Source organism: Eumetopias jubatus, unplaced genomic scaffold, assembly GCF_037043125.1.
Source record: "Eumetopias jubatus isolate StellerSeaLion01/CBP00866 unplaced genomic scaffold, mEumJub1_p1.0 scaffold_9, whole genome shotgun sequence".
Lineage (NCBI taxonomy): Eukaryota > Metazoa > Chordata > Mammalia > Carnivora > Otariidae > Eumetopias > Eumetopias jubatus.
The window spans coordinates 129885701-129902530 of NW_028274815.1; the positions used below are offsets into that span (position 1 = coordinate 129885701).

Consider the following 16830-nt stretch of genomic DNA (forward strand, 5'->3'; position numbering starts at 1 on the left):
TTTATTGCCCCTCTCTTTCCTTCGAGTACCAAATCCACAACCCATTTTTTGAGGAGAGCAAAGGAGAGTCCGGTGCCGGTGGCCTGCGCAAGTCGCGAGGCTCGCCTTGCCGCACGCTCCCTCTTGGTGTGGCCCAGCACATCCCGGGTGGGCAGCACACGGTGTCCTCCCCCTGGACCTCCAACAGAGACTGTGTGCAGTGAGCCTCTCCACTCCATATTTATTTTTTTGTTTTTGTTTTTTTCCCCAAAGGCGTCCATAGTGCACTAGCATTTTATTAAACCAATAATGTATTAAAAATTTTTGATGTCAGCCTTGCATCAAGGGCTTTATCAAAAAGGACAATAATAAACCCTCAGGTAGTGCTGGGAACGTAAGACTTTGCCATGAGCCTGCTGCGTCAGACCAGTACTAGGAAGGAGGACGGTTGTAAGCAGTTGTTATTTCGTGACATTGTGGGTAAGGTGAGCAGAGGTTTGGCATATGTTTATAGAACATGGGATAATATATACTGAACATTTGGATATTTAAGATACATGACGTGAGATTACTTTGTCCCAGTTACCCCCTCCCGGTTATCTGGTAGAATCTTGTTCTCAATCACTGCTTTCCCTGTGTGTATTAGAATGCATGTACGGTCGTCTTGTGTCCCCATCAAATACCACGTGCTTGAAATACTTCGCTCTCTGCTTATTAATGTGCCCCATGTACAAGTCCAATCTACCTTTGCATGATCTGATCATTCCGTGGCTGTGGTTCCTAAGACTTGCTAAAATCATCGCCATTCAGCAATGGAGTGATGTTTTCCAGTAAGAGATATTTGCCGAATTCCTGGCATGACACTCTGGTGACTTCCTGGTGAGACCCGGCCTGGCCTTGTCCAGCCGGGTCGCACTGTAACTCAGACATTCCAAGGGTATGGGAAGCCATAGTCACACCTCACGCTCTGGACACTTAGGCAAGCAGGGTTCCCCCCCCCGCCCCACCCAACACCTTGGGGATCAGCCTCCACGTTCAGAGGTTCACACTCCTCTCGAGCAGACGGTGATTTGGAACCAAGGCAACTGTTGGAAACCAGCCACACGTCCTGAAGCAATCTGGGTGACAGTCCCTCGGAGTCCACCTGCCGTCGCCCCGTTCCGGGGGCCTTGCTGAGAGAGCCACGTCTGCCCCCGCCCTTGAATCCTGGGGACTGATGGTGCTCACGACTCTTCCTGCAAGGGAACTTGAGACCTCCACGTTAAGTGGCTTTTTTAACAAGAAAAACAAAACAAAAAACAAGGCAGCTGTAGCTCACGAGCTGCTCTTTTGCCAGCATTTTCACATTTTGCCTTTCACGTGTTAGAAGCCCGTGCAGAGAAATTCTGTGGTGGGAACGTCTGAGGCATCGCTCCGCAGAGCCTTGGTGAGGTGTGGATGAGGCTGAGGTGCCAGGCTGTAAGCATTTTTGAGTTGGGCTTGTTTGTTTGTTTGTTTTCTGAAGTCCTGTATATGTACGTGGTAGTTCGGGTGCGTGTATATAGTAGCCTTTCGGGATGGGTATACTGGTTTAACCTCCTATCCTTGGAAAACAGATGGCTCTCCATCTTGTTACACGTATGTTAGAGAAGTAGTGAGCTGCTCTGCTCTATGCCTTAAGCCGATATTTACTCATCAGGTCATTATTTTTTATAATGGCCATGGAATAAACCATTTTTACAAAAATAAAAACACACAAAAAAAGTGAGGTGTTTTGGTAGAATACCTTTTCAGGTGTGTGTATACACGGATGCATGACGGGGGGGTGGGGGGCGCGTCTCAGGGTCTTCTGTGACCTCACAGAACTGTCAAACTGTACAGATTTCCAACTTGCCATATAAATGATGGGTTTGCATTTTAGTTGCAACAATAAAATTTTTTTTTTCTAAAGAACATGGATTTGGGGTGCCTCCCATGCCTTTGTTTAATGGGCCTAAAGGACGGGTACCTCCTGTTTCTTGCCGCCACCACCACCGAGAAGCAGGTCCTGTCGGTCAGGCGGCCAAGGGTTACTGCGGCCTCCTGGGGTTGTGCTTGCCTTTGCGCTGGGGGACCGTTCCCTTCCCGGTCAGTTTACTGACACTTCCGGCCTCAACCCAGCTTCTTGGATGACGACAGAACCCACCTTCTGGACGTCCAGGGCCCTGGGCGGCCTTAGCAAACCTACTCAAGTTACTTAGAGGACTGCTCAGAATGTGTCCCTGGCCGGCTGCCCGTGAGACCCACGGTCACCACTTCTCAGTACCTCTGTTGAGCCACGCTGGACGGAGAAAGGATGGGATAAAAAAAAGTCACCTAGTTTTCCCTTCCTTGTACGCCGTTAATCTTCTCTAAGGTGATCGGTTGACTTTTTGCTCTGAAATAATTTCAGATTTATAAAATGTTGCAAAAACAGTACAAAAAATTCCCTTATATCTTCCAGGGTGGTATGACTGGCCGCTGGGCCTCCTGGCAGGATCCGCAGAACTGGGGAGTAAACACGGGCTGTGGTCATGTGGCCACAGGACGGTGGTGTCACACCCACTGTCACTTCAGTCTTGGTTTCAGATACAAAAATGGCATCTAAGCTTTCACGAAGAGGTAGAATGCCAGTGTGGGGGGGAAAAAAATCGCTGAACTCGGAACTTTGGTGCAGAAATCAGATGAGGCCAAGGGCTAGACAAGGAGGGGCCGTGCTGCTTGGTATCTGTGGGAGTGGGCACTCGGGGAGCCTTCCGCCAGCACGGGGCTGCCCTCCGTTAGAGCCGCGTGTGGGGGAGCCCGCCTTCGGGCTGGGAGGGGACACTCTTTCCTTCCCCGGGGGGTTTGGGGAAACAACCACTGCTCTCTACTTTTTTCAGGTAAGGGGAAACACCCATAAAAATCGTTTTAATCGAAATTTCAGAAAAATCAAATTTAGGGGACAAGGCAAATAAATACTAAGTTCACCCAAAAAGCACAGAATATATACAGGAAGTTTACATGAGAAGGTTTCGGTCACAGAGTCCCCAGCGCCTTTGTCAGGTGTCGCGTTCATACCCCAGGCTGCCTCTACAGCTCCACACAAAAACAGTTTGGGGCGTGTTGGAGGTTTTTTAATAGATTTAAATAGGAAATGAATTTTCTTTCTTTAAACATGTTCCTTCAGTGAAATCTTTTTTCAAACCAGCTTATGACTTCCGAAGCAGTTTATTTAGTAGGCCTTATGTTGACTTGCTTCAGAAGTTTCATTCCATGTTGATGAGTGAGGTCAAAGTGAACGCTCTTCCTGACATGACAAGTAGGGTTCCTCGGCCGGGGGAATAAGGTCCGTGGTCAGCAGGCTCTGCGGTGGCATTTGGGCCGTAGCTCGGGTTAAGAGCCTGAATCGTGAAACCCTGGCTGCGTGCCTTCCCACCGCCCCCAGCTTGCCGAGGGGACGGCTTGCTGCTGCCGACATAACCCACGGCGTCCTCCTCAGCAAGAGCAGTCAGCCCGCTTGCCAGCTCACTCCCAGTCCTTACGGAACGAGAACCCGCAGGGAGACCCCAAGTGCCGTGCGTTCCTCTTGGAGCTTTTCGCTGCAGACCTCATCTGGCCTGGCCCGTGGCCCCTTGGTAGTGCCGCTGGCTGGGGAAGGTCAGATTCTCCGAAGCAAAAGCTGATCGTGTGATTGAAGTCCTACAGCCCTCAAAGTGCTGTGCGGCCCCTTCTGCTCTGGTACGAAAAGGCCTCATTTGTGCCCCTGGCCTTTGTAACTGGTCTGGAGACGGAGGAAGCAGCTCGGGCCAGCTCACACTTAGCGGGGAGCACAGATCGTTCCCCCACCCCAAACTCAGCCCCTGTGTCAGGGCGGGGCAGGAGCGAAGACAAAGATGCCACATTGGAACTCATCGGCCGAGGCTTAAAATACCGTGATTTCAACATCCGCCTCCTGGCAAAAGGCCTCTTCTCTTTGTTCCAAGTAGAGTTTGTCCATCTTCTCAAAGGCTAAGCGTCCTTCCTCACCTGAAATATGAAGGTGATCTGTCACTGGATTGTCCCCCCGCCTCGGTGTGCCTGCTCTGGGGAGCAAAGGTGGCCTTAGTGCTGACTGACGCATGGGTCTGGGGTGCTGCTGTGAGGGGCAGAGGCAGGGAGCATTGGGGGAGCTCCTGCCGGCCCCTCGCACGGACCCAGTGCCTTGCTGCTACATTCAAGACAGAATCTGCCGAACTGTATCCCTGCCTTGCATCTGGTGTTCGTTCCCCAGGATCATAAACTGAAGCTTAAGAGGGAAATGAAGCACTTCTTGCCACCTCAACCATGAAGGAGACCTGTCTTGGCCAAATGCGGTTAAATGGGTCACCAACAGCGCCCAGCCTGTGTGCTGGCCGGTGGCCTCTCTGGCACCACCTCCCGGAGGTCCTCGGGGCACCCCACTGCACCAGGTCCAGGCGTTTGATGCTGTACTTTACCGAACGACAGCGTGGCCTCCCGGGCTGTTGTTCTCACGGCCTCCAGGTCAGACTGGCACAGGCTGGCGATCTGATCGATGCTTTCGATGCCCTGTTGGGGGGTGGGGGGAAGGATCCATTAGGGAACATTCTAAGTAGCAGGTGGAATCCAGTTTTATAAGCTCTGCAAGACACCAGCCCTGGCATGGACTTCGGGACCTCAGCCCCTTCCTTTTCTGAAGGCTTAACAGGTTTCTTATGTGGCCTCAAGTTCATCAGGAGTGCCATTGGAAGTGCTTGACCTTTTCCATCGTGACACCTGCCCGTGAGCCAGGCCATTGGCAGAGCTTTATGGATACCTTCTAGAAGGCCTGTCTTGAAAATGGGAAGACCTGCTTCCCTCGGGACCTTCCTACCTCCTCCCTGCTCTCCTGACCATCCCCTCCTGGTCAGACCGAGAGCATCGGTCAGAGCCCAGGTCTGGGCACAGCTGACCCTGGTCCTCTCCTCCAGGGCCAAGGACCAGAGCGCCTTCAGCCTCCTCCACAGGGCACCCACCCCTACCCCCTTACTGGTTGGTTGATTATAACCAGGTGGTCCTCTTAGAATTTCTCTATGGTTCTTTCCAGAATGAATGGGGTGAGTGAGTTTAATCTAGTTTTCATCCAGCAGATTGGCAATGGTTTTTCTAAAATGAGAGTTCCAGATGCAGGTGAGGAGGAGGCAAGATGGACATCCTCTCCCATCTGCTTTTGCGAATGTAAGTGGCTGAGCTGTATCTAGAGGCTCCAAAAGTTTCATATTCTCTGGCCTGGAGTCATGTTTCGGAGCGTTCAGCCTAAGGAGATCATTCAGAACTCCATATATTTTTTTTAAAGGCTTGGTGCACAAAGATGCTCATAATGACACGATTTATAATAAAAAAAAATGGATGATGAACCTCAATTTTCTACCACACGAGAGTGGGGGAGTCCGTTAACTTAAGACGGCCTCTTCGAGACTTGGAAAGCGCTGCCAGCCTGCCACTAAGAGTTCCTGTTTCACTCACTGCTTTTAAGTTGTATTTAGCACGATCAACGATTTTAAATGCCCCCCCCCACAGCCACAAACAAAAGAAATACAGCAAAATGCCAACAGTACTTTCTGCTAAGTTATTAGGATGATGGATAACTTCTACATTTCTGTATTTTACGCCTTTTTTTCCCCTACAATGAGCTGATGGTGTTTTTAGAAATTGTTTGAGGATATTACAACATAGGAGTCCAAGGCCTCAGAAGTGAGTCCCTGGGGCCACCTGCTTGTTCAGGCAGAGTCAGAGCAAATGCTCCTTGACTGCTATCGAGGGGCCTCTGTGGGTGGAGCTGACATCTGCTCTTCAGGGGCTGTTTTTTGTTCTTTAGGAGTTTTTGTTTTTTGAGTTTTTTGTTTTGTTTTGTTTTGTTTTTTGTGCTGGTGGTAATTTTTGGGGAGGGGGGTCCCAGTGGAATAACTTTGACATGAACTAACTTTGGGCTTCTCCCTGCCCCCAGTGAGGACAGGTTAGACTCACCCTGAGGTGTTTTAGTGCCACACATGCGGCCTGCTGGAGTTTGGCATCGTTCTCAGTCAGAGCGTTGGTGTAGAAAAGCAAAGCCTGGGGAATGAGGTTTCTGTGAGGGGGGGAGCTGGCCAGTCCTCCCGATGCTGGCTATAAGTTGAGCCCTGCTTATATTTCTCTAAACGAGAATCCGGGCCCTGATCTATTCATCTTCGGGCCAGGTGTACCCAGTCTTGGGGTGTCTGCTGCATATTTGGTTTATCTCTAAAAACACTGGTCCCTGGGCTGATGGTAATCAAAATGAAGAATGCTCTTTTTGTCTAATAATAGTTCCCAAATCGAGATAAAATGTGACATCAGAGAAATCAGATGTCTGGCCGGGGCCAACCGAAGAATTGGGCGTACAGAAGGAGGCGGCCTTGTAGGCCGAAAGCAGAGCTGCTGCGTGAGGCCCGAGGACAAAGCATCTCTTCCCTTCGGCTCCCTTTCCCAGTCACAGCGATGGCCCCGTCCCCTCGGCCACCTCAGCCAGAAGAGCGCTGCCACGGGCTTCCCAAAATGGCACAGGTTTCATTTAGGAAGCATGTGAGAATGCACCTGGCCATGGGGTGGCCCAAGAGACCTTTGGAAGGCCTCGGTCTTGCCCCGTTCATTCTAAATGCCAGCGACATCTCAGACCAAATGGGTAGAATATGTTGTGTCGGAAGCACCGAGAGGAACGAGGGGGTCGGGCGGTGGCGTGAGGTTCTGTGGGATCCTCGGGTGCTGGCCTGGCAGCCCCAGCCCAGTCCAGCCCGGATACCTCCGCAGGGCCGGTGTCGCCCAGGGCCACGGCGGGAGAAAGGGCTGCGCTCACGCCACTGGCGCATGCCTAACTAAAGCAGAACGTCTCGGGGCACCTGGCCAGCTCCATCGGTAAAGCATGCGACCCTTGATCTCGGGGTTGTAAGTTAGATCGGGTATAGAGATTACTTAAAACACCAAAATCTTTGAAAAACCAAAACATCTTGCAGCGAATGCCGCCCCCTTCACAGCATCACTCACTCCTTTGGAGTACTTTTCTGAGAGAGAAAGCCAACCTCCCCGCAACTCACACACACATAGCCAGGGGGCTGCCGCCTCCCGTCCTCACGCCATACCTTTTCCCGAAAGTTCTTGTTCCTGGCTGCGCCAGCCAGGTGAACACTAGCTGCCCTGCACACTCGTGGGGTCCCATCCAGTTGGAGCAGTGCCCAGGCCCTTAGTGTCTGGGGCAGGGGCTGGAGCTGGCCCAGCCGCTTCCCCTGCAGCTTCCGGACCGTCTTGCCCTGCCCCGCACACTGCAGCTCCTCGACGAGTGTCACTGGAAGACACAAGTGGACCAGTCGGCGGTATGGCTGCAGGTCCGTTTGGCCGCTGCCAGGAGCCACGGGGAAGCAAAGCCCAGCGCAGGCCCATGTGATCACCAAGCCTCAGTCTGGATTGGTTTCACAGGGGCCTCCTGGAACCTCTAGGAAGGCTTTCTAGCAAGGGATCACATACACCCTGAAGATTAAGAACCCCTCAGCCCCTACTTCGAGGACGCTGGCTGGCCACGCGTCCCGCTCGTACCCAGCTCTGACCTCCACTCTGTGCTCTGTAAAACCTTCCCTTGGAGCTCACCCCCCTATGTGGGCTGACCGCGCCATCTCCTCAAACCTGGGTTCTCCGGAGAACAGGCGGAGGGGAAACATGCAGTGGCTCTGAGAAACCGGCTTGCAGAGAGCCGGGACAGAGGGCTCCGCGGACGGATGGTCCTCCCTTCTCACGACCTTTTGCTGGGAGGCCGGCACCCTCCCAGCCCCTACCTTCCTTGGTGAGCTGGGCAAAATGCTTGTCCAGGTCAGAGACGCTCTGCCTCTGCAGGTAGCTGTGGAACTGGAACCAGGTGACCGTCTGTTCCTCGGGAGGCCCGGCTCCGGGCAGCAGCCCGCCACAGCTGACCACCTGCTCCAGGAGCCTCCTGCACGCTGGCAAAACACGGGAGAAGGCCGTGAGGAGACAGACCAGGCCCCTCGGCGCTCCCCCGCCAGGTGCGGCAGGGGTCGGTGCCCCTCCCTGGGCCTCCTCGGCCTGACAGGAGGAGCGTGCGGTAGCTGGGGTCTGCAGGCCTCGAGTCAGGCGTTCCTGGGGTGCCTCCCCTGCCCTGAGCCGGGCCAGGCCTCGCGGGCGCCTGGGAACACGCAGGCCGAGTAGCAGCCAGGTGCCGGTCAGGGCGGCCCAAGTTCCAGAGCCCCTGCAGGGGAGATGCTCTGCGTTCTGAGGAAGAGTCCAGCCAACATTGGAAGACACTGTTCTCCTGCCTACCTTCCCATAAACGTTCTTTCTGAACCCCTTTAAGGTTCTGGTGGGAGCTGCGCAGTCCATCTGCAGAAATGTGCCAGTCGGCTAACGGCGGCGGCCTCGGGGGTCCACAGACTCCTTCCCGTCCCCCGTGAGAGGAGGTGGCTCGGGGGCAGGTTGAGAGACGCCGTCCCTCGGTGCCATGAAGACACAGGGGTGCAGGCAGGGCTAGAACCAGGCCCCGGGCGGGGGGGGGGGGGGGCGGGGACTCAGCACAGCGTTGCTCGTAGGGGGCGGGGGTACCTATTTCCAGCTGTCCCGGGTACTTCCCTCGGACCCTGTGCAGGAACGTTCTCTTGAGCTGGTTCAGCAGCGTCGTGGCGGGGCAGGACAGGACCCTGCCGGGCTCCGTGCACCCTCTCCACAGCTTCAGGCACCCCTTCCTCCGAGCGGCCTGCGGGACGACTGAAAGCCCGGGTCAGGACCCCACTGGTGGTGGGGAAGGGCCGGCAAGGAGGCGGCCCAAGGATTTCCTCCTGCTCTAAGGCCTCAGAGGTCAGGGAGGTGAGGGGTGACCGGACTTCATGCAGCTTCCCTTCCCACCTCCCAGTCGCGACCCACGAGGACCAGCAGCTTCAGCTGTGACTGCCTTCCCCGGGCCCCTCCCCACAGCCCCCACAGCGCGGGGACAGCTGCTGCCTCTAGCCTCTCCTCATGGACACGGGGAGGTTCCACGGGGGGCGGGCAGGGCTGGGGTCACAGGTACTGTTCATGTTTGCGTGCACGCTCTGCGCCTCGAATGTGGCCTGGGGATTACCTCACTGAACACTCTCCCGCGGCCTCCCCTTTATACGGATGGGGAAGCTGAGGCCCGGAGAGGGGAATCATTTGCCCAGAGTCGCGCCGCTGACAGAAGGGTGTGTGCCGCCGACTCCAAGGTGGCACGCAAGAGAGTCTGAGTGTCAGAGCACAGCCCAGTCGCCACCCCAGCACGTCCCCCCTGGGCTCCAGGGAGCTTTGGACATCAGGAGGGAAGACGAGGCTCCCCTGGGCTTCGAAGCCCATCGCTTCACGCCATTCACAGGAGCCGCCCGTGGGTGGCGGGCACTTACTTACTTTCTTCAATGGATGTTGCCTTGCTGACCTTCTCAAAATCAAGCACAGAAAGCATCTCCAGAACCTGCTTTTGCTGCGCAGCTTCTTGCAGAAGGCACTCCTGGACCATCCTCGACAGATTAGGAGAGGCCAGTTTCTGGAAAGCAGCGCGTGATGCCCCAGGTTAGCACAGAACATGGCCCCTGAGGTCAGTGATCACGACTGCAGCTCCCACCTCCCCCCTGCCCATCCTTTCTATCTTGACGGTAGCTCTCTGGCTGTCATCCGGGGATTCCTGATTCACCAAGGTGGCAGAGATGGTGGGATGCAGGCTGTGACTGGCAGGGGTGACCTCTGCCACCAGAAAGGGCGAGCCTGCCTGAAGGTGAAGCCAGCCAACGCAGGAAAGCAGAGCCAAGAGAGACCCGGTTACGATGATATTTGAACCCCTGGATCCAGCTGGTCCCGAAGCCTACCCCTGGGCCTTTCAATTCTGTGAGCCAGAAAGTTCCTTCTGGTTGAGCCAGCTTGGATTGGAGCTCTGGCGCCTGCAGCCGAAGGAGCCGCGGCCACTGCTTTTGGTTCAGCACTTGGGATGCGTAAGAGCCACGTGGCTATTCACCCGGGCCTGAACCTTCCACAGAGGAACCTCCTCTGTCTCACTGGCTCTCGGTGGGGGGGGGGGGGGGAGGGGGAGGGGTGTCTCTCTTCCTTGCACCATGCTCCCCCCCACGATCAAGATCAGTTCTTTGCAAAGAGGACCCCCAACCCGGTTTCCCAGCAAGCGCCCCCCACCCCCATCCCTTAGCCACCTGCAGCAGAGCTTTGCAGACGTGGAGGTGGACCGTGAGCAGCCTGTCCAGCTCCGGGGTGCCGGCTGTGAGCTCCCCAGATGACGCTTTCCGCGGGGGCGGGGTCCTGTCCTTCCTGAGTTGGATTGAGAAGAACCGGGTGACCATTCCAGTTAGCAGCCTGGCTCCCTCCAACGGTAGAAGAAACCCTCCCTCCTTGCAGAGCTCTGGTCAGGGAGGCCCACTCCACGTCCCAGGGAGATAGAGTTAGACCAAGGAGAAAACTAAGAGAAAAGGAAAAGCAGCAAAAGCCGGCAACAACTCAAAACAGGTGCTGGCCTGGCGTGGGCCCTGGAGACGGGGGAGCTGGGGACACCTTCCAGGGTGGGCGACCTGAAGTCAGAAGCTCAAACTAATCCTTAGCTCTGTGTCTCTGGACCGGCCTGCCCCCCCCCCCCGGCCTCAGTGTACTCATCTGTAAAGGGGGGACAGGAGTACCAAGCTCGGGGCAGTGAGGGGTAAGTGCAACCCTGCCAGCCAGCCGGCCTGGCACCATGTTGGCTTCATGGTAGGAGCTGAGCCCAAGGCCTGAGGACACTGTGACACTGCGATGGCAGGTGGAGTGCCACCCCCTCCCCATGGGATCGTGAGAGGAGGAGACAAAGTTTACTGTGTATCCTCTTTGGTGCTGCTGAGATTTGGTACAGGAGCAAGGCGTGAGCGGGGCAGGTGGGGGCTGCTGAGCTGAGAAGAAGTTGGTGTCAGAGGTCAGGGCGAATTGTGCAGAAGACCAGGGAGCATGGGTCACTGCTCACTGCTGCCCGTACGGGAGGCAGAGTACAGAGGCTCTACCATGTACCTTATCGTCATTTTTTAAAGATAAACACCAAACAGCCCATTGCTCAGAGCTCAGCACCATGCTGGGGGACGGTCATTGACTCAGTGGTCAGCACAGCTCTGCTCTGCGCCAGGCAGTGGGCATGCGGGGGCGGGGGCACGACAGAGAAACAAGAGAGGTACAAGTTGGGCCCAGGGCGAGGGAAGGCATCGGCCAGGAGGCCGACAGGAAGCGTGGAACTGAGGCTGGTCCCCGGGGTCAGCGCTGGGAGGGGAGTGCACTTACCGGGGACCCTGGCAGCCCCCAAACAGGGACAGGTCCTGTGGGGCGAGGTCAGCGTTGAGGAAGGCAAAGCTCTCCAGGATGCACTCCATCAGGCTCTCGGCAGAGGCGTGCTCCTGGCGGGCTCCGCGAGGCTGTGGATGGAGCGGTGAGCCCTTAGGGCAGACCCTGAGGACAGGGGCTCGTGGGCACCGTCCATCAGCAGGGCTGCGAGCCTCAGCTGCCCAAGTGCGATCCCCCAATTCAAGGATGGGCACGGGGGCACTGCCCTGCCCGAGGCCCCTCCCAAATAGCCTGTGACGAGGTATGGCTGGGGAGCACAAGGGACGCAGATCTGAAAAGCGTCACCTGGCTCACAGAGCCCACAGGGACAGGGCGAGAGACAGGAGTGAGTGAGTGGGGCAGGTGGGGAGCAGAACGTGCGTCCTCCCCCCGAGAGGGCCAGGCTCCTGCTCTGCCCCCGCTGACACCTGCCACTCGGGAATGTGGGGGGCCAGGGTTGCCAGATCGGTCCATTTTCTTAAAAAAAAAAAAAAACAAAAAAAACCCGGAAACCTAGACTTGGGGGAAGCTGCCAGTTCTTAAATATTGGCCACCAATTCCAAATTATTTTGAAAAAGATGGCGTGGGTCAGAACCTCTTCAGGAGGCTCATAGGCTGCCAGGTGAGCCTCTAGATCTCACGTGTCTCTTCTCTCAGGGAAAGGCGGAAGGAAGGGACGTTTGAGCCACCCCCTGACTGGCGGGGGTGGGGAGAGAGTGTTGGTGCCACAGCTCTCAAAGGCAGGTCCCTTCCTCGGCGCTTCGAAACCCACTGCGGGAGATGGTGGTCTCCTCTCGATTCATGGCGGGACTCCAGGGCTTGCTGTGTCCCCATCCCCGGCACGCCCAGGCCTCGTCCCACACAGAGTGCTCCCAGATCCTGCCTTGAGAGCCAGAACGAGGCTCCCAAAGGTGGAGCCCACAGAGAAAACTTTGACTAACGAGAATAACAAGGCTAGTTGCAGAGATCCCCTCTCCTGATAGAAAAACAAAATGTGGCGGGGGGGTCTCTCTTCCTTGGGTGTGGGTGTATATGCGTGTACACACACGCGCACAGTCGGTTCTCCTAATTCGCGGTGTACCAAACATCACTCCTAGGAGAAGCGCAGAGACCGTGAGCCTCCGGTCACAACATTTTCATCAGCCTGTCAGCACAGAACCTTGTCTTAACGTGTGTTTCGGTGTGAAGACACAGTGTTGAACTTCCACCGACGTTGCACTAACACTGAGCTCAAGCCCCCACAGCACTAACTCCCGCCAGAGCGAGGCTGAGCTCACACGTGCGTCTTCCCAGGCCTGTGACGGCCTCCCTGCGCTCAGGAGCACTAGGCCCCTCAGCACTGTAGCTGGGCCCATTCTAAATCTCGAAATCCCCCCAAATAATTTCTGAAGAGAGCCGTTAAACTCCTTCAGTCCCAGTGTGTCCTACACCAAAGACGGTGCTTTCATAAATTAACCGATGTGTACGTAGGTGCTCGTGTTACACGTTTTATTGCCCATACATTTAAAATTATGTAATTGGAAAAACTGAATAATCTGCCCAGGCCAGCACCGCTGAGAGCCACCGAGGACGGCCCTTGCCACAGGCCCTGCCGAGAAGCAGGTTCAGGGGAGGGTGTGCGGCTGCGCGGGGCCTTTTGTGGCACCCGCTCTGACCCCGAACACACCCCAGGTTTGGGAATGGAACACCCAGCTCCAGCCCCAACCTGCCCGGGTCAGAAGATGCCAGATGGGGCCGGATTCTTGGCCAGACGTGGAGCAGGTTATCTACTGTGATCCCCGACTTCCTTTTATAGTCCTCCTCCGGGCCACCGAGGACCTTTGTTCTCCCCACTTGACAGATGTGCAGACTGAGGCCCCGAGGGAAGACATTGCCCAGGATGCTGGCCCAGGCCGGCTGGCCCCTGAGACTACTCCCCCTTGTTAGGCACTGGTAAAGCAGGGCTGCCGCCCCTTGATGAATAAACCTACCTTCAGCCGGTCCCTGAAGCCGAGAACCTGGTACTCCAGCTCCCGCAGCTGCGGCTGGGCCGGGTCCACGGACCTCAGTAAATCCAGGACCTCTTGCAGGGGCCTCTCAAGGGTCACCTCAGGCCCATCCACTCTGTCCTTGGTTTCTCCTTCATTGTCGTCTTTCTGGCTACCCGGGGCTGGATGGTTGTGGAGTGGGGAGCCCCGTGGCAGGTCGGGGCCCTCTATTCCCAAATTCCTCCAGCCAGGCTGCTCCACAAAGGAGCCTTCCGCCAGGTGGTCCGTCTCTGGCAGGAGGCCCAGGGGCTGGGCGTCCTCCTGGGCCTCCTCTTCAATGGAGGCGTTGGGGCCAATGGCCAGGGGCAGGAACCCCACGTCTGAGGTGGATGCCGATGTGCTGGTCTCCGTGTCTCGGGGGTCCTCGGAGCTGAAGGAGTCCATCTCGGGCAGCTCCTGGCTCTGGCTCCGCAGGCCAGGGCCCCGAAGGTCATTGTCAGATAGGTAGCTGAGGATGGAAGTGGCCCTCGGCCCCCCCAGCAGCAGAGCCTGCCGCGCTGGCTGCTGCAGGACAGACTGGGGAGGGGGACACAGGAGCATCCTTTACTGCCGCACCTGGGACCACGGTGAGGCCCCCGGCGGCGCTTCCCTCCCTAAACACTCGCGCTGCACACCCACCCTGTGGACATGACTGAGGCCCAAGGTGGCCGGCGGCCTGGAGGTGCTGACAGGACCCTGCAGCCTGTCTGTCCTGACCCCCATCGTCCTTCGGACTCACTCCTTGCCAGCCCCTGGGGCCACCAAGCTGTTGGCCTCCAGGCTGGGCGCCTTCCTGGCCAAGGGCTTTGCGGTGACTCTCCTCTCTTCCTGGAACGTTCTTCCCCCTAGGTCTTTGTGGTCGTGCCCTTGTCCCCTCAGGCCCTCAGTCAAATGGCACCTTTTCTGGGGACCTTCCCCTGCACACCCTATTTTAAGGAGCAAGGCCCACCTTGCTCCGGCAGTCCCCTGCCCCTTCCTGGCTTTGTTCCCACGGTCCCTAGCCCCTTGGGCAGGCAGTGCAGTGCTCCCCGAGGGCACCGTCCTCACCTGGCCTAGAACAGAGCCTGGCCCAGAGTTCTGAATGAGTGATGTGAATGGGCGAGCCCTTGCCCCCTCTGCTGCGGCCCTCCCCCACCCCCCTTAGGCAGACCACTGACAACTGCTGTTCCCACAGCACCAGCTATTCTTGTCAGGCCTTCTCCCAAGCACTTCTCATGTATTAACTCGTTTAATCCTTGCAAACCCCCACCAGAGTGGTGCTGTTGGTCGCAGCTCTCTGATACAGAAATTGACGTCCAGAGAGGTTGAGTGACTTGCCCGAGGTCACACAGCAGGTGAGAGGCATAAACAGAATTTGACGCCTGCCTGTCTAGTTCCAGAGTCCATACTCTGGACCAGATGTGATATATATTTTTTTTTTAACTGAAGCATGCCGGGCCCACCATGGCCAGAATATGGAAGTAGTTGACAACAATAGTTGGCACTAAGGAAGGGACCCAGATCTCTGGAGGTCACAGGAAAGAGAGGTTTTACTGTGCGCTATGTCAAGGTATTACCTACTAGAATCATACATTAAATCTAATTGTAAAACAAGTAAATCGGAGGCCAAGGTTATGGCGGGGGTGGTAGAACCATCCAGAGAACCCCACTCCAGGTTTCCAGGAGAACCAGCCAAACCTGGAACCAAGCCCAGAGGCCCCCAGAATGGAGGGCTGACAGCGAGGAAGAAAAAGCACCGGAAACTACCCAGGATGTCCCCAAAACAAGGGAGGCTGGGTCCAGAGCTTGCTACCTCCGGAGGCGCCAGGCACCAGGCTGCTCGGCCCAGCCCCACATGCTGGCCCCCGGGGGAGCTGCCCCCATCTGAAATCCCAGCGTGACCGCAGCATCCCTGCCCTGGGGAGGCTCACTCACCAGGTAATACCTCTCTCGGAAGCTGGGAGTGCTTGGGGGTGTCCAGTTGTACAAGGAGCCCTTCCTGCTGCCCATGGAGAACTTGCCTGTGGGGCTGGGTGACATCAGGAGGCTCTCAGTATCAAACGGGCTGGAGGAGAGAGCAGAAGGGCAGGGTGCCATCACCGCCTGGGAGGACATAGGAGCACAGACCAGACCCGGGGGACTTATAAGAGGGATGGAGGCTTGGCGGGGGGCCTGGCCTGACCTGGGGTCACAGGCACAGAGCCTGGGGACTCGAGGTGCATATTCGCAACCCCCTTGGGAACGTCTCAGACTCCCACCACCCTGAGGGCCCTGAGCCAGATGGCCAGGGGCGACCATCGGCCACCACTCATGTGAATGGCACCCCCTTTAGAGGTCCCCTCAGAAGCTCAGCAGAAGCGCAGTGGACACTCAGTTCTGCCATTTTCTGGGTCAACGATGTCACCATCCCTCTCGTCCTCATCTGTAAAGGGGACGCCATTATCTATCAAAGGACCTCTGTCGGTCCTGGTCATAGGTAAGGCTGGGAATCCAAAGTGAACGTGTGAAATACAGGGGGTGTGGGGCTCAAGCTGGGCCCTCCCTGAGCCTGCCCAGGGAGCCAGGAAGTCTGGGTAACCTCCCCGCCTCACAGAAACCTGCTCGCTCTCCTTCGCTTAAAGGCCTGGCTCTTGCTGTGTGGGGCCCAGACGCTGCAGGCACCCCCCTGGGAAGCCTTCCCTGCCTGCCTAGGGCAGCTGCAGCCAGCAGGATGCTTGCGGCCTTGGATTTGCGTGGCCTCCAATTGGACGGTGCTGGGCTGCCCACCACCCTATAGACTTGAGGAGCCTCCTGCAGAAGAAGTGTGCTCAGCCCCCACTAGACAGATGAAGACACTGAGGCTGGGGGTGCTCACTCGCCCCAATTCGCCCAGCTCACTGGGGAGAAAGCAGCATCCAGTGACCCCAGGCTCGGACGCCCACCCCAGGAAGAAGAAACCAGAGAGACTGGCCCCAACCAGTCGGAGCAAGCACCAGAATGGAGGAAGCAGGCCTCAGCCCTTAGTTCCTGCTGCACCTGCCTTGGGAAGTAAAGGGAAGAGAATTCTCTCGAAACACTAGGTTTCATATGGAGGAAGAGCAAACACAAAGCCTGCGGAGACCACCAGCATTCGCGGAATGACCCAAGAAGTTGATGAGTCAGCTGCCCCAAGCGGGTACTCCCCGTCCCCCCTTGCAATGCCTGATGGAGATCCCCCACCCCGGGCAGGGGTTGTTTTCACGAGTGTCCCCCACCCAAGGGGTCTGTGGTCCAGAGGGGCTAAGTGGCTGCTAGACGGCAGGGGCCAGCAGGGAATGAGGTGGTGGGAGCAGTAAGGAGAGCCCTCCTGGGCAGAAGCAAGGCTCCTCCATGGAACCCAGCCCAGGAGGCCCCTGGAAAGGGTCCTGGCCAGCACGGGTCTCTAGTTGTAAGACAGGAATGAGAACTCAGGGGGGCGGGGAAAGTGGGGTGGGCAGAGGCTACAAAGAAGTCTGGGCTCGCGCCCGTCTGTGGGGCTGAATGAGGGCAGGACGCGCACTGGTGGGTGCTAGGGTGTGGTCAGACCACC

General features: G+C 56.8%; 2 protein-coding genes across 8 annotated transcripts in view; one reads left to right on the forward strand and one right to left on the reverse strand.

The window, feature by feature from the left end:
• Nucleotides 1-1902, forward strand: part of PTPN1 (protein tyrosine phosphatase non-receptor type 1) — a 63044-nt gene extending 61142 nt beyond the window's left edge. For all 3 annotated transcript variants that reach the window (XM_028125206.2, XM_028125208.2, XM_088026797.1), the window contains one exon: nt 1042-1902. In XM_028125206.2, the coding sequence (XP_027981007.1) occupies nt 1042-1155 (114 nt within the window). In that variant the 3' untranslated portion in view covers nt 1156-1902. The remainder of the gene's footprint in view (nt 1-1041) is intronic.
• RIPOR3 (RIPOR family member 3) overlaps nt 983-16830 on the reverse strand; it is a 74666-nt gene continuing 58818 nt past the window's right edge. For 3 of the 5 annotated variants that reach the window (XM_028125199.2, XM_028125203.2, XM_028125202.2), the window contains 12 exons: nt 15219-15348; nt 13269-13841; nt 11260-11390; nt 10158-10272; nt 9367-9502; nt 8554-8715; nt 8275-8334; nt 7776-7937; nt 7089-7291; nt 5962-6045; nt 4434-4524; nt 983-3984 (listed from right to left, as the gene is read on the reverse strand). In XM_028125199.2, the coding sequence (XP_027981000.2) occupies nt 3881-3984; nt 4434-4524; nt 5962-6045; nt 7089-7291; nt 7776-7937; nt 8275-8334; nt 8554-8715; nt 9367-9502; nt 10158-10272; nt 11260-11390; nt 13269-13841; nt 15219-15348 (1951 nt within the window). In that variant the 3' untranslated portion in view covers nt 983-3880. Of the gene's footprint in view, nt 3985-4433; nt 4525-5961; nt 6046-7088; nt 7292-7775; nt 7938-8274; nt 8335-8553; nt 8716-9366; nt 9503-10157; nt 10273-11259; nt 11391-13268; nt 13842-15218; nt 15387-16830 lie in introns of all 5 variants that reach the window. The other 2 variants (XM_028125200.2, XM_028125201.2) reach the window with 2 other exon arrangements.